The sequence below is a fragment of the Ranitomeya imitator genome, chromosome 2, assembly GCF_032444005.1.
Source record: "Ranitomeya imitator isolate aRanImi1 chromosome 2, aRanImi1.pri, whole genome shotgun sequence".
Classification (NCBI taxonomy): domain Eukaryota; kingdom Metazoa; phylum Chordata; class Amphibia; order Anura; family Dendrobatidae; genus Ranitomeya; species Ranitomeya imitator.
Genome location: NC_091283.1, coordinates 306,076,642 through 306,097,741, shown reverse-complemented (window position 1 = coordinate 306,097,741; position 21,100 = coordinate 306,076,642). Strand labels below are relative to the sequence as shown.

Here is a 21,100-nt window from a genome sequence, read left to right as displayed (position 1 = left end):
GCCTGTGGCTTGCCGTCCGGCACTGGTCACGTGGGGCCCCACGTGTTTCCGGTGCCGGCGGCCATGTTGGAGGTGGCGCACGCTGGCCGCAGCTTACTAAGCGTTATGGGCATTAATACACATACTTCCTGGTTCCGGTCGGTAGCGCTTAAATATGCGCACCTCATGTATTACCCTTACCCCCTGATGAAGGAGCGGTGCGCTCTGAAATGCGCGTTGGGGTCAGGCCTGCCTGTCCGTTCCCTGGACCACCATTGTCTGCTGTAAGTACATCGCTGCACTGTGCTTAGATGTCAGTATTCCCTGCATGAGGGCACTAGCCCTATATACAATACTAGCTGAAGAGCCCGGCGTTGCCTGGGAATAGTAAATATCTGTGGTTAGTTATAGCATGTCACTTCTCTTATTTTCCCATCACGCCTCTCATTTTCCCAATCACATCTTTAATTTTCCCCCTCACATCTCTCATTTTCTCCCTCACACCTCTCATTTTCTCCCTCACTCCTCTCATTCCCGCCTAACACTTGTCATTTCGACCTCACATCTGTCATTTTCCGATCACTACACTATTTTCCCTCACTCCTCTCATTTTGCACTCACACCTTTTCATTTTCACCTCACACCTCTCATTTTCACCTCAGTATATACATGTTTGTCATCTCCCTTATATATAGTATACACTTGTATGTCATCTCCTGTATATAGTATATACCTGTATGTCATCTCCTCCTATATATAGTATATACCTGTATGTCATCTCCTCCTATATATAGTATATACCTGTATGTCATCTCCTTCTATATATAGTATATACCTGTATGTCATCTCCTCCTGTATATAGTATATACCTGTGTGTCATCTCCCCTGTATATAGTATATATGTGTGTGTCATCTCCTCTTGTATATAGTATATACCTGTATGTCATCTTCTATATATAGCATATACCTGTATGTCATCTCCTCCTGTATATAGTATATACCTGTAGGTAATCTGCTCCTGTATATAGTATATACCTGTGTGTCATCTCCTCATGTATATAGTATGTACCTGTATGTCATCTCCTCCTTTATATAGTATATACCTGTGTGTCATCTCTCCTGTATATAGCATATATCTGTGTGTCATCTCCCCTGTATATAGTATATACCTGTGTGATCTCCTGTATTAGACCTCGTTAACACGTTATTTGCTCAGTATTTTTACCTCAGTATTTGTAAGATAAATTGGCAGCCTGATAAATCCCCAGCCAACAAGAAGCCCTCCCCCTGGCAGTATATATTAGCTCACACATACACATAATAGACAGGTCATGTGACTGACAGCTGCCGTATTTCCTATATGGTACATTTGTTGCTCTTGTAGTTTGTCTGCTTATTAATCAGATTTTTATTTTTGAAGGCTAATACCAGACTTGTGTGTGTTTTAGGGCGAGTTTCGTTTGTCAAGTTGTGTGTGTTGAGTTTTGTGTGGCGACATGCATGTAGCGACTTTTGTGAGATGAGTTTTGTGTGGCAACATGCGTGTAGCAACTTTTTGTGTGTCGAGTTGCATGTGACAGGTTAGTGTAGCAAGTTGTGTGCAGCAAGTTTTGCGCATGGCGAGTTTTGCGCGTGGTGAGTTTTATGTCTGGTGCCTTTTGAGTATGTGCAAGTTTTGTGTGAGGCAACTTTTGCATGTGTTGCAAATTTTGTGCATGTGGCAATTTTTCCACATGTGCAAGTTTTGCGTGTGGCGAGTTTTCCATGAGGCGAGTTTTGCACTTGTGGCGAGTTTTGCGTGAGCCTATTTTTTGCATGTGGCGAGTTTTGCGCATGGCGAGTTTTGAGCGGCGACTTTTGTGTTTTGACTTTAATGTGGCGAGGTTGGTGTATGTAAGGTGAAATGTGTGCTGAGGGTGGTATATGTGTTCAAGCACGTGGTAGTGTGTGGGGCATTTTGTGTGTGTGTTCATATCCCCGTGTGTGGTGAGTATCCCATGTCGGGGTCCCACTTTAGCAACTGTACGGTATATACTCTTTGGCGCCATCGCTCTCACTCTTTAAGTCCCCCTTGTTCACATCTGGCAGCTGTCAATTTGCCTCCAACACTTTTCCTTTCACTTTTCCCCATTATGTAGATAGGGGAAAAATAGTTTGGTGAATTGGAAAGTGCAGAGTTAAAATTTCACCTCACAACGTAGCCTATGACGCTCTCAGGGTCCAGACGTGTGACTGTGCAAAATTTTGTTTCTGTAGCTGCGACGCCTCCAACACTTTTCCTTTCACTTTTTTCCCCATTATGTAGATAGGGGCAAAATTGTTTGGTGAATTGGAAAGTGCAGGGTTAAAATTTCACCTCACAACGTAGCCTATGACGCTCTCTGGGTCCAGACGTGTGACTGTGCAAAATTTTGTTGCTGTAGCTGCGACGCTTCCAACACTTTTCCTTTCACTTTTTTCCCCATTATGTAGATAGGGGCAAAATTGTTTGGTGAATTGGAACGCGCGGGGTTAAAATTTTGCCTCACAACATAGCCTATGACGCTCTCGGGGTCCAGACGTGTGACTGTGCAAAATTTTGTGGCTGTAGCTGCGACGGTGCAGATGCCAATCCCGGACATACACACATACACACACACACACACACACACATTCAGCTTTATATAGTAGATACACACACACACACACATTCAGCTTTATATAGTAGATATTACTACCTAATCTACATGTGATATGGGAAACTTCTTTCTAGCATATTGCTAGTTTCTAGCACCACGGAGATCTATCTTGGTGAACCAACTGGCCCCCTTAATCCGAGCAAACAAATCAGATAACAATGGCAAGGGGTACTGAAATTTAACCGTGATCTTATTTAGAAGGCGGTAATCTATACAAGGTCTCAGCGAACCATCCTTCTTGGCTACAAAAAAGAACCCTGCTCCTAATGGTGACGATGATGGGCGAATATGCCCCTTCTCCAAGGACTCCTTCACATAACTCCGCATAGCGGCGTGCTCAGGCACAGACAAATTAAACAGTCGACCTTTTGGGAATTTACTACCAGGAATCAAATCGATAGCACAATCACAATCCCTATGCGGAGGTAGGGTATCGGACTTGGGCTCATCAAATACATCCCGGTAGTCAGACAAGAACTCTGGAACCTCAGAAGGGGTGGATGACGAAATAGTCAGAAATGGGACATCACCATGTACCCCCTTACAACCCCAGCTGGACACAGACATGGATTTCCAATCTAATACTGGATTATGGACTTGTAGCCATGGCAACCCCAACACGACCACATCATGCAGATTATGCAACACCAGAAAGCGAATAACCTCCTGATGTGCAGGAGCCATGCACATGGTCAGCTGGGTCCAGTACTGAGGCTTATTCTTGGCCAAAGGCGTAGCATCAATTCCTCTCAATGGAATAGGACACTGCAAGGGCTCCAAGAAAAACCCACAACGCCTAGCATACTCCAAGTCCATCAAATTCAGGGCAACGCCTGAATCCACAAATGCCATGACAGAATACGATGACAAAGAGCAGATCAAGGTAACGGACAAAAGAAATTTTGACTGTACCGTACCAATGGTGGCAGACCTAGCGAACCGCTTAGTGCGTTTAGGACAATCAGAGATAGCATGAGTGGAATCACCATAGTAGAAACACAGCCCATTCAGACGTCTGTGTTCTTGCCGTTCAACTCTGGTCAAAGTCCTATCGCACTGCATAGGCTCAGGTTTAAGCTCAGGTAATACCGCCAAATTGTGCACAGATTTACGCTCACGCAAGCGTCGACCGATCTGAATAGCCAAAGACATAGACTCATTCAAACCAGCAGGCATAGGAAATCCCACCATGATATCCTTAAGGGCTTCAGAGAGACCCTTTCTGAAAATAGCTGCGAGCGCACCTTCATTCCATTGAGTGAGTACGGACCACTTTCTAAATTTCTGACAATATACCTCTATATCATCCTGAGCCTGACACAGAGCCAGCAAATTCTTCTCTGCCTGATCCACTGAATTAGGTTCATCATACAGCAATCCGAGCGCCAGGAAAAACGCATCAATATTACTTAATGCAGGATCTCCTGGCGCAAGAGAAAATGCCCAGTCCTGAGGGTCGCCACGCAAAAAAGAAATAATGATCAAAACTTGTTGAACTGGGTCACCAGAGGAGCGAGGTTTCAAGGCCAGAAATAGTTTACAATTATTTTTGAAACTCAGAAATTTAGTTCTATCTCCAAAAAACAAATCAGGAATAGGAATTCTTGGTTCTAACATAGATTTCTGATCAATAGTGTCTTGAATCTTTTGTACTCTTGCTGAGAGCTGATCCACACATGAAGACAGGCCTTTAATGTCCATCGCTACACCTGTGTACTGAACCACCCAAATGTCTAGGGGAAAAAAAAGGCAAAACACAGTGCAGAGAAAAAAAAATGGTCTCAGAACTTCTTTTTTCCCTCTATTGAGAATCATTAGTACTTTTGGCCTTCAGTACTGTTATGATGAAGTAATTCAGTACCACAATGGACATAGAAGTCAGAGCACATACAATGATCTGACAATAACCCAAAAACATAGAACGAGCTCTGAGACGTGGGAACTCTGCTGACCGCAATCCCTAATCCTCTCCAACAACACTAGAGGCAGCCGTGGATTGCGCCTAACGCTCCCTATGCAACTCGGCACAGCCTGAGAAACTAGCTAGCCTGAAGATAGAAAATAAGCCTACCTTGCCTCAGAGAAATACCCCAAAGGAAAAGGCAGCCCCCACATATAATGACTGTGAGTTAAGATGAAAAGACAAACGTAGAGATGAATTAGATTTAGCAAAGTGAGGCCCGACTTACTAAACAGAGCGATAGGAAAGGTAACTTTGCGGTCAACACAAAACCCTACAAACAACCACGCAAAGGGGGCAAAAAGACCCTCCGTACCGAACTAACAGCACGGAGGTACACCCTCTGCGTCCCAGAGCTTCCAGCAAGCAAGAAAAACAAATAGACAAGCTGGACAGAAAAAAAACAGCAAACAAAATAGCAAAGCGGAACTTAGCTATGCAGAGCAGCAGGCCACAGGAACGATCCAGGAGGAAACAGGTCCAATACTAGAACATTGACTGCAGGCCAGGATCAAAGCACTAGGTGGAGTTAAATAGAGCAGCACCTAACGACTTCACCACATCACCTGAGGAAGGAAACTCAGAAGCCGCAGTACCACTCTCCTCCACCAACGGAAGCTCACAGAGAGAATCAGCCGAAGTACCACTTGTGACCACAGGAGGGAGCTCTGCCACAGAATTCACAACAGGCCTGTGCAACTTACTCCCTCAGTCAGTTTTTAGCTGCTGAGGTGCCAGGCCATGTCTCTGTTAATCTTGTGTCCACCACCCAGGGGGGCGTTGCACCCTGGTCTGTGTCCTGTGTTTGCCATCCAGTGGGGCCTCGTACCCTTGCCTATGTCCGCCACCCAGAGGGGCGTCATACCCTGGCTTGTGTCCATGTCTCTGTGCCTTCTCCTGTTCCTGACTTTTTCTTAGCCTAGTCCTGTTCCTGTGTCCATTTATATCCCTGCCTTGGTTTCCTTTCCCTGTTGTGCGTACTCTGTGTCTTTGCTCTGCTCTCAGCTCTGCACTCAGTGGCTTTGCTCTCAGCTCTGCTCTCTGTAACTTTGCTCTGCACTCTGTGGCTTTGCTCTGCGGCTCTGCTCAGCTCTCGCTCCTTGTGGTTCTACCTGGCTCCGCTCCTTGCGGTTCTACGTCTCTTGCTCTTGGCTCCGCCTCCTGCATTTCTGCACTTGTCTCCACCTCCTGCTCTTGGCTCCGCCTCCTGCGTTTGTCTCCGCCTCCTGCGTTTCTGCACTTGGCTCCGCCTCCTGCTCTTGGCTCCACCTCCTGCATTTGGCTCCGCCTCCTGCGTTTCTGCACTTGGCTCCGCCTCCTGTCTCTGTTCTTGGCTCTAGCTCCTGTGCTTTCGCTCTGCATCCGATCTTGCGGTATTTCTCTACCTATTCTTAAGTCCTCCTGTCTGAACAGGTTCTTACCTATTTTACATACCTGCCTGCAGACCGGTCCCTACCGGTTCTTCTAGTGTACCAGCCTTGTCCTCCTGTCCTGCCAGAGAGCCACCCGTACCTGCCTGCCAGAGAGCCAGCCGTGCCCACCTACCTGCCAGTGTCTCTGTAGTACCCGTACCTGCCTGCCAGAGAGCCAGAGTGGCTCGACGGAAGGCTGTCCTCAGTGCAAGACATATAAAAGCCTGCATAGAGTTTGCTAAAAAACACATGAAGGACTCCCAGAAGATAGACATTTTAGGTGATAATTCTAAGCGGTATGTGTGGAGAAAACCAGGTACTGCTCATCACCTGTTCAATGCAATCCCAACAGTGTGAAACATGGTGGTGGCAACATCATGCTATGGAGGTGTTTTTCAGCTGCAGTGACAGGACGACTTGTTGTCATTGAAGGAAACATGAATGCGGCCAAGTACAGAGATATCCTGGATGAAAACCTCTTCCAGAGTGCTCTGGACCTCAGACTTGGCCAAAGGTTCACCTTCCAACAAGACAATGACCCTAAGCAAACAGCTAAAATAACAAAGGAGTGGCTTCAGAACAACTCTGTGACCATTCTTGACTGGCCCAGCCACAGCCTTGACCTAAACCCAATTGAGTATCTCTGGAGATGCCTGAAAATGACGTCCACCAACGTTCACCATCCAACCTGGTGGAACTGGAGAGGATGTGCAAGGAAGAATGGCAGATGATCCCCAAATCCAGGTGTAAAAAACTTGTTGCATCATTCCCAAGAAGACTCATGGTTGTACTAGCTCAAAAGGGGACTTCTACTCAATACTGAGCAAAGGGTCTGAATACTTATGACCATGTGTGTCAGGGACATATTTGATTGTCTATGATCATGCACACTGACCTCTGCTATGTCCATTAAATCTGAGTTCAGACACGCTGCGGGCTTTCCGACCACCCTTCCTCACAGCCCTTCCTTCCAGCCCTTGCTCCCTGCTGACAATGCACAAACTTAATAATAAGGCATACCTTGACTAGTGACACAGATATGAAAGTTATATATTTGGTATGTGCATCGGCCAGGCCATCACCCAGTCTGTTTTCCAATTTCCTGTACCCTGGGTATTCGAGAAACAAATTACTGCTTACTCGCGGTGCATAGCCAGGTCATGTTTGGTCTTAATAGAATGCTAGTCACAAAACAAGATCAATGATAATTCCGTCATCGTTATACGAGGTTGCATCCTAGAGCTAAGGTGGATATGAATGTTCCTTAACTCTGAGTCCCTCTGAGAAAGTAGGACTGCATTCCATAGCTCCGCCCACTCAGTGATGTCACAACCACAGGGTATATCTGAAACATGCTGGGTTATGAGTAAGTCTTGGCCGAGGAAGAGAGCTAAGAGCAGCTCTGTAAGCTGCTCGGATGCATTTTGATGTCGCCCCTCCCCCAGCCACATGGTTTGACATGGTCTGAAATATGAGAGAACTTTGTTTTTTTTCAACTTTAATCCCTTTTTATTTGTAATTGTTTGTACATATGATATTTGTCTTTTATAATATCCTTTTACCCTTTTCTAAACACTGCCTACCTTTTTGGAGTAAAATATATAAAATCACTAGCTTCGTTTCTCCCTGCTCTATAACATACTATCAAGTCCTCTGAAGTGAATTGCGCTACAAATTTGGGTTGGCTCCGGACCCACTATTAAATAAGGAATTGGAGCTGGTGGCAGCGGATTTGTCCTGTGCGTTTGGGAGACCTGATAGCGACTGGCAGCGTTGATAATTATTGTTCCTGCCTGAGTGGGAGTAGTTATATAGTCCTCGCTGCAGTGTGCCCATTAGCCAGTACAAAGTAAGGCAGCCTTTCTGGCGGCTAATTACCTTAGGTGCAGTACCTAATCTGACCTGAAGGTAAGGGGGTCGCAAGACATCTGCAAGTCAAAACCGAAACTGGGAAGTGAGATATAGATAAATCCCCTTTAGAAAAGGACTGGGCAACCAAACAACCCCGGTTCATGACATATTAGTGTGAGCAATGGGGATGATAAAGATATCCTCCCCGAGATCACATTGGAAGCGGGAAACAAGGTAATTTTTTTTTTTGCCATTCAATTATTTTCTGAAAATAAAGACTAACTCATCTCATTGACACCCCTGCCCACCGCTCCTGCTGTCACTGCTGTCCCTGCGTGAGCAGGGTCCAAGATGTTGGGTCAGTGGGGACTTCAGGAGAGTCAGAATGGAAGTGTGAGAGGAGCACTGAGGTGTTACTTTGTCATTCTCTGGTAAACTTTTTGGAAAAATGTTATCAGCTGGAAGACCCCCTTTATTTTTTTTGTACTTGCTTGTTTACATGTCCGTCCAGCTACATCTGGACCTGTTATTACTTCACCCAGTTTCACATTGGGTAAAACTTGGGTTAACAATGCAAGGAAAGACAAGGTTAAAATTTTCCATCATCTTCAATAGGTCCATGCCATTCAGTGTGATGTCAGAGATCCCGATTCTCTGAAGAAAGTTGTAGCCGAAGTAATTTAAGTGGCAGGACATCCAAGTGTGAGTATAACTTCTAAGGCTTGGTCAGAGTGTGTTCAGAGTGTGGTCAGTCAAATTGTGAAAATTGGATGTCATCCAAGTGCAGTCTGATGTTTTGCACGGACTCATTGAGTTGCATGGCTGAGTGATTGGAACATCAGATCCTACTCCGGCATGCTGCATGGCCCTATAGACTAACATTGGTTTGAGTCTGACCCAATGTTTTGTTGGATCACATTTGTTGGATCACATCACCCAAAATGAGGGTATGGGCCCTGAGTGGACCAATTAGATCAGTTTTTGTCCTTACCCCATGTGGAGAAGCAGCATTGTATCTTAATTAACCAGACTACTATTTTTAGCAAGCCAAGAAGAGGAGACTGTTATCTGTATGTTGACTTTTGAATTTATGTGGTCAAGAAAACAGACTTTTGCTTGTGTAAGCCTGTAATATTGACTTGTAAGTTGACATTTGATGTAACATATTGTGCTCTTATCCTTGATGACCCGTCATGTTTACAGATATGCTAATTATGCATTGTCTAGGCCAGATAGTTTGTTGACTTTTAAAACCGAGGAGGAAAATCTTTACAAGTAGATTATATAATCAAACAATGCAACTTGGTTATCACCATTCTTCTCCTTATCTGTGATGCTGGATTGAAGGACGCTTGTTAAACATAAAAAGAGTTGATATGCCTCTCGTTGACAGACAGAGATTCAGCCATCAAAAACATCCAGGGGACTCGACAGGACTACTGCCAAGACATCATGGCTCCATCACGAGGGACACAGATTTATCATTCTATGGCTTAGGGGACTTTGGGCCAGGCTGGAAGAATAAACATCTGCTCCATTGACCATCGATGAACCATGGTTATGTTTAGAGAAAGCCAGGAATAGGACCCATCGGTCACCTGGCTCCATGGAGAAGTTTGGAAGATGAAGCCAGGTTGTGATCCTCCGGTCAACTGGCCTTGTAACTGAATGGACTGTCATCTTCCTATGCTTGTCATTACCTCCTCTGTGTGCATGCCACAGGTGGGGTAATCCACCCTGAAATCTCTGAAGTGACAGATGCCATTATCCTGGCGAGTCAGCGGAAGAGTGAGATTCTGTAATGTACACCATCTTGGGGTATTTGCTGGGCTGTTCTATATGCTGTGTTGGTGGTTCAATAAATTATTGCCACACTGTTACCCTCTGTTGTCTGAGTAGTGTTCTGCCCATGGAGCAGGCGTTCTGTGCTATGAGACCTCGTCCATGCATTCTTTCTAAAGACAGCTGGGCCAGCCAACAAGAGCAACCACTAAACCTGTAGCTCGACATCCCACTGTACACAGATGACCTGATGTGCAATAATAATGGTAACAGGTCTTATCCATCAGATGTAATCTAATGTCTGGTGGTCCATGTAGTCGTTCCAGAAGTCTATTCTTTATTACTACCCTATAATATACATAACCTGGAGTCTAGTTTATCTCCAGGCGGGATGGGAACCACCGCACTCCATATTCTATAGGTTTTGGCTGCAGTGACCTTCGGTTCCTCTTACCATTATGTACAGGCAGACTTGGCATTTTGCTGATGGATTTGTCACTGGCAAGGCAGATGTTATCCTACAGGCATCACGTTACTTGGGCTTTTTGGAGTTAGTAGTTCTACACCCTTAAATGACCTGACCATGAAGCCACTACTCCCTCTGCTGTCATGTTGGTCTGTGCGGTCATGTCATGTGTTGGTCTACATGTCATCCCAATCCTCTGGAATGATCTACCCCAAGATATTAGGACAATCAACAATTTGCATAGTTTTAGGCGCTCCCTCAAAACACATCTGTTCAGAGCGGCCTATCACGTTCCCTAATCAGTCATTCTGTTTGTGTGTAGCCCATTCACTACTTCCATCTATCCCCCACTCCCTCAAGATGGCTGGACCATCATTGTAAATACATCATTGTAAATACACACCTGTACTTTGTATCTCCCCCTCCTCATTGTAGATTGTAAGCTCTCACGAGCAGGGTCGTCTTATGTTTGCCTTAATTATTGTATTGTTAATGTTGCTACGTATGACTGTTGTGTTTGAAACTGTTAAACTGTAAAGCGCTGCGGAATATGTTGTCAGCTGTTTTCTAAGGCACTTGCACCCAGTATTACTACATTATAGAGGGGTGCTTTAGAATTTAGAGGGCACAGAGAACCACACAGCAGGTGCAGTATAGGGACACATACGGCAGCAGTGGCTGAGTATTGGGATATCAGGTGCAGTAATAGGCACACATACGGCAGCAGCGGCTCAGTATTGGGGTATCAGGTGCAGTAATAGGGACACATACGGCAGCAGCGGCTCAGTATTGGGGTATCAGGTGCAGTAATAGGGACACATACGGCAGCAGTGGCTCAGTATTGGGGTATCAGGTGCAGTAATAGGGACACATACGGCAGCAGCAGGGCAGTATTGGGGTATCAGCGGTAAGTCATTATCTGTAACTGTGCTGTGATTTCTTATATGTTCTGTAGGGCTGGTATCTACCACTGACCATATGGCGGTAATATCCATATTGGTTGTTATATAGAGATTATCTTCAGTAACAGCGCGGTCATCGGCTGAGGTTCTCCTCCACTATTAGAGCTTGTCACCGAGTTGTAATGAAGGTTACCTGGTTAGGGGCCCACTCAGAAGATTTGCCCCCCCTGAACCAAAACCCTAGCTACGCCTCTGGCAGATATATACGTTAGTATGTTAATGTAGTGAACTAGGAAAACTGAAACTCTGAGGCTGCCGTCCCACGCTCAGTATTTGGTCAGTATTTTACATCAGTATTTGTAAGCCAAAACCAGGAGTGGAACAACTAGAGGAAAAGTATAATAGAAACATATGCACCACTTCTGTATTTATCACCCACTCCTGGTTTTGGCTTACAAATACTGATGTAAAATACTGACCAAATACTGCTAGTGTGACAGCAGCCCGATAGTGTTACGTGCAGATAGTAATGAAAATGTTTAATGTTGCACTTTTGAATTAAACGGACTTGATGCAGTATACCTGTAGGGGTAATTGCCGTTTGTAGGAAAACTCTGCACTTTGGAGGAAGTAAAGATAAATGTTTGTTTTTGCAATTAAAAGCTTTAAACATAGTATACCCTCAGAGGGTAATTGCCTTTCATAGTTAGTCATAATACTGTTTTCTATTTTCAAAAAGTATGCATACCATGTACATATGTTCTGCAACGTTTAAGCATCCATACCTTCCATAAAGGGAAGCTCCAGTTTGCACAATTAATTTGTTTGACATGTTCACAGCATTCAAAAATTTGTATGTCTTTTGCTAACTTGTAATTGTTGTTCTTCTTATCCCAGTCTGGGAGCACTGGATTTAGGAGGGGGGGGGGGGGGGGGTTTGGGGGGAGTGTGGCACCCCAGGGTCCTGGTCGTCACAGTAGCATTGCTTTCCTCACAGGGAGAGTGATGTTACGTTTGGAAGCGACTTGGGGGTGACTCCCCTATGTATATTGTGGTTTGGAGGGTAAGCTAGTTTAGTTGCTGACAGGGATCAGATAGTGCCAGACAGCAGACTGGTGCAGACTGAAGCAGAAGGTGTAAAGAGCTGTGTAGCCGCAGTGCTGCAGCACCGCGATAGAGATCATCCAGAAAGTAGTACATTGTTCAGTGAGCAGGGAGAGCGAAGCAAAGGAGAGTGATATCAGGGGAGACCAGCTACGAGCAGGCTGCCTCCTTCTGAAGCACAGATTCCGGTAGCCGTAGCACCGATGTTGTAAGGGACTCTACGACTTACAGCAAAGACCGTCAGGACAGCTGAACTGCAAGTTACCTGTCCGCCTTAATACCCAGGAGGCACGGTGACAACTATAGAGACCAGGGCATGCTAGAGTCCCTGTAAAAAGGCTCAAGTCACCAGTCATATGGGTTATGTCCTATCCTATATGGGGGACAGAGAAGAACAGTGAGGACCTTATGTGAAGCCATAGGCAGTAAGGGACTACAACCCCACCGCGCTTTGAGGAAGGCTTTTAACGCCACCTGGTAAAGGGAACTCTGGATTCGCTTCCAAGCCGACCGGACCTTGCCTGCCCTGTGATCTGGTGCCCTGGACTGTGGCTGAAGTCTTCAGTAAACAAGGTACAGAGACTGCAAACCTGTGTCCTGGTTCTTCACTGCACCATTCACCATCTTCCATCAACACACCGGGAGCCCTGGGGATATACTTCACCTGTGGGAAGTTATACCATCTAGCTGCCATAACATCACCCCAGAGGACCCCTCAAAGCAGCGTCGGTCACCACTGACGGAATACCACAGGTGGCGTCACGAACATAAACTTTATTCACCAAATCCCTTTAAAGACATTGTACGTTTGTACAAATTGAACAATAAGAGTAAGCCTGAGAGCAGCCACAGCAGCCCTGTTCCTGTTGATGTTCAAAACATCAGAAGCCGCGGATATTGAAGCCATCAGTGACTGAGCTGAGGGCTCGTTTGATATAAGAACCACAGGTGAGCCCAGGGAACGTGAGTCCCGACACTGCTGGAGTGGCATCGGCATGGGAACTTAGTATGAATGTTTTAATTTTAATGAGAGCCAACAAGAGAAATGACAAGAGGTTGTCCAGGTAGTGGAAAACCCTTTTAAGAAAATACAATTTTCGATTAAAACATTTCCAACATTCTGAACGTGAAAAGGTTTCTCCCCTGTGTGACTTCTCTGATGTTTACTAATAGTTAAATTCCATGTAAATCATTTCCCACATTAAAAACATGAGAAGGCTTCTCCCCTGTGTGACTGCTCTGGTGAATAAGAAGAGATGATTTCTTAGCAAAACATTTTTCACATTCTGAACAGGAAAAAGGCTTCTATACAGTGTGTATTCTCTGGTGGCTTTTAAGATGTGATTTCTGGTGAAAACATTTCCCACATTCTAAACATGAAAAAGGCTTCTCCCCTGTGTGGGTTCTCTGGTGCATACGCAAACTTGATTTCTGGCTAAAACATTTCCCACATTCTGAACATGAAAAAGGCTTCTCTCCTGTGTGAGTTCTCTGATGAATAATAAAACACGATTTATTCAAAAAACATTTCCCACATTCTGAACATGAAAAAGGCATTTCCATTGTGTGGGTTTTTTTGTGGCTATTAACATGCGCCTTCCGGTTAAAACATTTCCCACATTCTGAACATGAAAAAGGCTTTTCCCCTGTGTGGGTTCTGTGATGGTTAACCAAATCTGATTTCTGGTTAAAACATTTCCCACATTCTGAACATGAAAAAGGCTTCTTCCCTGTGTGAGTTCTTTGGTGTACAGTAAGATTCCATTTGTGGTTAAAATATTTTCCACATTCTGAACAAGAAAAGGGCTTCTCTCCAGTGTGATTTCTCTGGTGCCTAACCAATTCTGGTTTACGGTAAAAACATTTCTCACATTCTGAACAGGAAAAAGGCTTCTCCCCTGTGTGATTTCTCTGGTGCCTAACCAAATCTGATTTCCGGTTAAAACATTTCCCACATTCTGAACATGTAAATGACTTCTCCCTTGTGTGGGCTCTTTGGTGTCTAACAAGATGTGATTTCTGGTTAAAAAAATTCTCACACTTGGAACCAGAAAATCTATTCTCCATTGTGTGAATTTTTTTACGTGGAATAAAAGACTTTTCAAGGGGAAAACTATTTCCATGTTCTGAACGTGAAAATGTATTCCTTGCTTTAGGAGCATTTTGCTCTTTAATGCTTATTTTGAGACTTTGATTTTCCTTAGTAGTTGGTAATAAATCAGAAGACGGGATCTGTTTGAAAGGATCAGATGACAAATGTTTGCTATGAAGGGATGATGATGAATCCGGAGTAATGGCATTCACTTCAGTAATATCCTGTGGAATTTCAAGATCATCTGATTTAAAAATTAAGGATGTAAGCTGTCGCTTTGATCTCCTGGTACAGTGATCTGCAAAGAATAAAATAAATTATGATTTTTTTATTTTGTTTTTTAACATTTATAGTTAAACAGTAGAAATGGCAAGTTATGTGAAATATTGAATTATTCCCATAGACATTGACAGTTCACAGTGTAATAGAAACCCAAACATGCAATAAAAAGCCATACATTGTTATGTAGGCAAAAATAATACCAATAAAAACTTCTTCTCATCTCACAAAAAATAATTCCCCACTCAGATCTGTCATCTGTCAATGGAAAAAGAGGTTTCCACATTATCAGTGGCTGAAAGGCTCTTGAAAAATAACATGGCTTCCTTAAACCAATCGAGCAATATCCGCTCTCCCAAAATCAAATCTTCCTTTCTCTTCTGAGCCTTGCAGTGTGCCCAAACCATATCTAGCATCCATGTATTTGGCATTACTATCATGAGATGAACCCACTTAATTTATGGCATCTCCTGGAGCACAATTTAGGCACTATTTGTTGGACAATAAAATGGCAAATGTGCTATTTTCACACTTCAACATTCACTGTGCGCTAATTTCAAGAAAATGTCTTTGGAGTCAAAATAGTCACTACTCCTATGGATTAATTCAATAAAAGTTATTATTTCCAAAATGGAGTCACTTTATGGTGATATCTACTGCTCTTGGTTTCTGCCATTTAGTTGTGTTAGGGCTTCTGCAAATGCTGTGTCCATCTCCTCTGGGATCTGCTCCCGCGAAGTCTGCTCCTGGTACCAAGAGTGGCCTTATTTATTCTGCAGGCAGCACTGGTGATGAAGGAAACGTTGGAACCAGAAGCTCTGGGCTGCGCAGGCTCTGTCCAGCCACTGAGATTGGGGAGCCTGGGACCCATAATACCATCCAGTCTGGCAGTATGAGTTTGTGTGCTGTCCAGCTGAAATTATCTGCTCCCTACTTCAGCCAATTGGAAAGCACCACACCATACTAAAGCTCAAAGCATATTGACAGAAGCTGCCAGACACAATCTTGTTCTCATCTCGTTCAGTCCTCTATGCTCATCTCCCAGCTTGTTTGTTTCCTGTTGCAATCCCAAACTGCTGACTAATCTTGCATCATCTGATTTTGTATTTTCTCTGCTCTCCTGGTTCTGACCTGGCTACCTGACTAATCTTGCCATCTCACACCACAAAACAGAAGGTAACACCGTGGCTCAAGTCTAGGGGGTCTCTGTGTAAGTCCAGACCCTGGCAACGGGTTTAAAGGGTAATGAGCAACACATTCTCTGGGATCTGGAAAACTGGTTACGCTTGTTCATGGTGGCCACCTTTTGAGCCAGGTGACTAAAGGTACCGTCACACTTAGCGACGCTGCAGCGATACCGACAACGATCCGGATCGCTGCGTCGCTGTTTGGTCGCTGGAGAGCTGTCACACAGACCGCTCTCCAGCGACCAATGATCCCGAGGTCCCCGGTAACCAGGGTAAACATCGGGTAACTAAGCGCAGGGCCGCGCTTAGTAACCCGATGTTTACCCTGGTTACCGGCGTAAAAAAACAAACAGTACATACTTACATTCAGCTGTCTGTCCCTTGCCGTCTGCTTCCTGCACTGACTGCTGGCCGTAAAGTGAAAGCAGAGCACAGCCACAGCGGTGAGTCACCGCTGTGTGACTCACCACTGTGCTGTGCTTTCACTTTATGGCCAGCAGTCAGTGCAGGAAGCAGACGGCAAGGGACAGACAGCTGAATGTAAGTATGTAGTGTTTGTTTTTTTACGCTGGTAACCAGGGTAAACATCTGGTTACTAAGCGCGGCCCTGCGCTTAGTTACCCGATGTTTACCCTGGTTACCAGCGAAGACATCGCTGAATCGGTGTCACACACGCCGATTCAGCGATGTCTGCGGGGAGTCCAGCGACCAAATAAAGTTCTGGACTTTCTTCCCCGACCAGCGACAGCACAGCAGGGGCCTGATCGCTGCTGCCTGTCACACTGGACGATATCGCTAGCGAGGACGCTGCAACGTCACGGATCGCTAGCGATATCGAATAGTGTGACGGTACCTTAAGAACAGTGTCCCCATGAGGTCCATTTGTTTCCTTATTATCCTTTGTGAACAATTCCAATGTTATCACCACATAAATTGACAATGGTTTTTGCCACTGCACTTGCAGACACTTTCAAAGTTTTCCCAATTTTTCGGACTGACTGACCTTCATTTCTTAAAGTAATCATGGCCACTTGTTTTTCTTTACTTAGCTGCTTTTTTCTTGCCATATTACAAATTCTAACAGTCTATTCAGTAGGACTATCAGCTGTGTATCCACCAGACTTCTGCACAACACAACTGATGGTCCCAACCCCATTTATAATGCAAGAAATCCCACTTATTAAACCTGACAGGGCACACCTGTGAAGTGAAAACCCTTTCCGGTGACTACCTCTTGATGCTCATCAAGAGAATGCCAAGAGTGTGCAAACCAGTCATCAAAGCAAAAGGTGGCTACTTTGAAGAACCTAGAATATAACACATAATTTTAGTTGTTTCACACTTTTTTGCTAAGTATATAATTCCACATGTGTTAATTCATAGTTTTGATGCCTTCAGTGTGAATGCACGATTTTCATAGTCATGAAAATACAGAAAAATCTTTAAATGAGGTGTGTCCAAACTTTTGGTCTGTACTGTAGATCTCAGGCATTTGGAAGAGTTAATGGAAACCTTTTAACAGGGAGTTACAGACTCACAAAAGTGAGGCAGGTCGATTCCACCACAGACTATCATACAGTATGAGCTCGTAAGTAAAGACATTGAATAGAAAAAAACATGTTATATCCTCAACAACATCATATGTATGAGGAGAGAACTCCAACACTAAATCAAAGTTGCACTCATTTATGGTGGACCATTGGAGCTACTATGAGTTCTGACCAGAAATGTAGAGAAAGCATTAGTGCTCGCCATTTCAGGAGAGATTGTTCATTAATCTGAATTACTTAGGATTGAAAACATAATGGAATTTATGACGTGGAGTGATGCAATGTACCCAATGCTTGAGCCATGCCAACACATCTCTTGCATTTGTGAATGAGTTAATGTTACGTGTACGCCGCTAGGTTCAGATAGGGGCAGGACAGGTTTCATGAATTCTTTGGAACTCTGGGTGAACCGTTACTCAGGGCGACCGTGTACTACAGCTTCCTCGGGCACAAGATGGATCCACTTGCTCACACAGATACAATTGATAGAGTCCTCATGAACAGATGAACAGTGTAGTTTAATATCACAGCACATTCAGCACAATTCATGCCTCTTAAGCACAGGCTTCATAAACAGTGCAGATGCTTCTTAGAGGGACATTGACTAACAGTCTCTTTTAATAGCACAATTCAGCACAGATCAAGACTCTTTACAAAAGCACAGTAGTACACAGCATTCGTTCTAGCACAGTGTAATGGAGGAGGGGGTAGGGTTTGCTGATTTCTGTGATACGATTTCTTCCAATCCTTATCTTCCTGCTACTGATAGACTTTCTCAACTAGCCCGGCTCCACTCTGTAATGAAATTCTGTGTCCCTATGGTTTACTTGCCTGAACTTTTGTGAGACAGATCACAGAAACACACCACTCATCCCTTAGGCTGCTGCCAGAACAATCAACAAGCTTTCCACAATCTGCCTGGGGCTCTGCTAACCACTCCCTGTCTCCTGTGGCTGTGTTAACCCCTCTAGTTGCTGGATGCTTTTGAAGCAACAGCAGTGAACACTATTTCTGCATGTCACACTCTTCCCTCCTTTTTGAATGTCGTCCTCGACATTTGCCTCAATTGATCGATCTGACCAATTCTAAAATAGTGGTGGGAGTCATGTCACTTCATGTACATATTGGCATAACATTCATAAACATTAATAATAAGCTATTATTACGACTAGTGATGAGCGAGCACTAAAATGGTCGGGTGCTCGTTGCTCGAGTCGAGCAGATTGGAATACTCGGGTGCTCGGCCAGAACCACGAGCCCAATGTAAGTCTATGGGAGACCCGAGTATTTTTACCGCGATCCCCCTCGTGGGTCCTTTTAAGGTCTAAAAACGTCTGAAAATGATGGAAACACTGCTCAAATGACACAGGGACCTCATGGGGATTGCCCCTGGAAGCATTTCTGACTCACAGCTTTAAACCATTGTTTCCAAGATTCATGCCATTATTCCCGGTGCATCGCAAAGCACACTAAAAAGAAACCAAAACAGATTTTGCTGGGAAATATGTCAAGGGACATCCTTTGCAGGTTAATGACTTGCCTGTAAGGCCAAATAATTAACCCCAGACCGAAAATTTCCTCCACCACTTGGGCTTAGTTCAGACGCAGCGTTTTTGAAGTGTTTTTCAACTTTAACATTGCTTTCAATCACTACAAATACATTCACTAGAAAATGTCATTGTAACATTTGACACCCCTAGCTGGTCATGTGGTGTGTGACACATAAGCAGACCCATCTTGTTTCATTTATGAAGGAGCTACTCTTAAAGTGACAGAGCCCACACTGTGCTGAATTATATTTATTATATTATTATATTATTTTAGAGGATTATTTTTATTATTGAACAACAACTATGTTCTCAATCAACCCAACAGACTCATAAATAGCAAAGCTTAACATTTTTGGAAGTTGGAGTGTTTTTTTTTTTTTTTTTTAGATTTGGCCATCTTAGGAGGAAATCTGTTTGTGCAGGTAACTATTACTATGCAGAATTATTAGGAAACTTAATAAAAACCAAATATATTCCCATCTCACTTGTTTATTTTCACCAGATGAACCAATATCACTGCACAAAATTTAGAAATAAACATTTCTGACATGCAAAAACAAAATCCCCAAAAATTAGTGACCAATATGGCCACCTTTCTTTATGATGACACTCAACGTGTCATGATCCGGGTCGGAGTTTGCCATGTTTCTCCTGCTCCGGCCTGGTCATGGTGGGGTTAACTATTCCTGCCTCTTTTTAATTTGGGAGTGGCTATTTCTTGGTTCTCTTGCTGGCAGCTTGTATCAGTGATAGTTTTGGGCTTGCTGAGACTGCTACCTGTGAAAACCCTGTTCCTTTTGCCTCTGACCTTCCTTACCTGTACCTGACCTGTCTCCTGTACCCGATCGGGTAGGTTGACTCTGGTGTGTATCCCCTCCGTTTGTGACCCGGCTAAGACTCTGACTTTGTCTCCTGCTTCCCGTTTTTGTTACCACACGTCTGTCTGGCTTTTTGACCTTTTGGCTTACTCTGACTCCGATCTCTGTCTCACGTCTGTGGTACCTTTGCTCCTGGCTGCTTTGGACCCTCGGCTTGTATATTGACCACGAGTTCTGTTTTCCCCTTTAAACTATACGCTTACTGACTGTTACGGACTTGGCTTGTTTTGACCACTCTCTGTCGCCACCTGGTGGCACTGGGCTGCGGTGTGGCAAGTGTGACCTCTTTTTCTGTCACCCACTCTCCTTCATGGAGTCTGCACATACCTGCATTGCTGCAGCACGACTAACGGCCTTCCATCCATCTATTCTGTCAGTTGCTGGATCTCTTTACGATCAACATTGCATGCAGCAGCCACCACAGCCTCCCAGACACTGTTCCGAGAGGTGGACTGTTTTCCCTCCCTGTAGATCTCACAATTTATGAGGGACCACAGGTTCTCTATGAGTTTCATATCAGGTGAACAAGGGGGCCATGTCATTACTTTTTCTTCTTTGAGACCTTTACTGGCCAGCCACACTATGGAGTAGTTGGAGGCATGTGATGGAGCATTGTCCTGAAGGAAAATCATGTTTTTCTTAAACGATACTGACTTCTTTCTGTACCACTGCTTGAAGAAGTTGACTTCCAGAAACTGGCAGTAGGTCTGGGAGTTGAGCTTCACTCCATCCTCAACCCGAAAAGGTCCCACAAGTTCATCTTTGATGAAACCAGCCCATACCAGTACCCTACCTGCACCTTGCTGGCGTCTGAGTCGGAGTGGAGCTCTCTGCCCTTTACTGATCCAGCCTCTGGTCCATCCATCTGGCCCATCAAGAGTCACTCTCATTTCATCAGTCCATAAAACCTTTGAAAAGTCAGTCTTAAGATATTTCTTGGCCCAGTCTTGACGTTTAATCTTATGTTTCTTGTTCAAAGGTGGTCATTTTTCAGTCTTCCTTACCTTGGCCATGTCCCTGAGTATCGTACACCTTGTGCTTTTTGTTGCTCCAGTAACGTTGCAGCTCTGAAATATGGCAAAACTGGTGGCAAATGGCATCTTGGCAGCTTCACACTTGATTTTCCTCAATTCATGGGCAGTTATTTTGCGCCTTTTTTGCCCAACATGCTTCTTGCGACCCTGTTGGCTATTTGCCATGAAAAGCTTGATTGTTCGTGATCACGCTTCAAATGTTTGGCAATTTCAAGACTGCTGCATCTTTCAGCAAGACATCTCACAATTTTGGACTTTCCAGAGTCCGTCAAATCTCTCTTCTGACCCATTTTGCCAAAGGAAAGGAAGTTGCCTAATAATTAAGCACACCTTATATAGGGTTTTGATGTCATCAGACAACACCCCTCCTCATTACAGAGATGCACATCACCTGAT

The 21,100-nt window shown here is 44.4% G+C and overlaps 1 protein-coding gene across 2 annotated transcripts in view; it reads right to left on the bottom strand.

Annotated features, from left to right (window-relative positions):
* The window catches only part of LOC138666948 (oocyte zinc finger protein XlCOF7.1-like), a 160,230-nt gene that overhangs the window by 74,911 nt on the left and 64,219 nt on the right, over positions 1-21,100 (bottom strand). Inside the window, exon 7 of one of the 2 annotated variants that reach the window (XM_069755149.1) lies at positions 12,894-14,524. The exons of the other annotated variant lie outside the window; for it this stretch is intronic. Within the exon in view, the coding sequence (XP_069611250.1) occupies positions 13,440-14,524 (1,085 nt within the window). The 3' untranslated portion in view covers positions 12,894-13,439. Of the gene's footprint in view, positions 1-12,893; positions 14,525-21,100 lie in introns of those variants that run through there. 2 annotated transcript variants of the gene reach the window in all.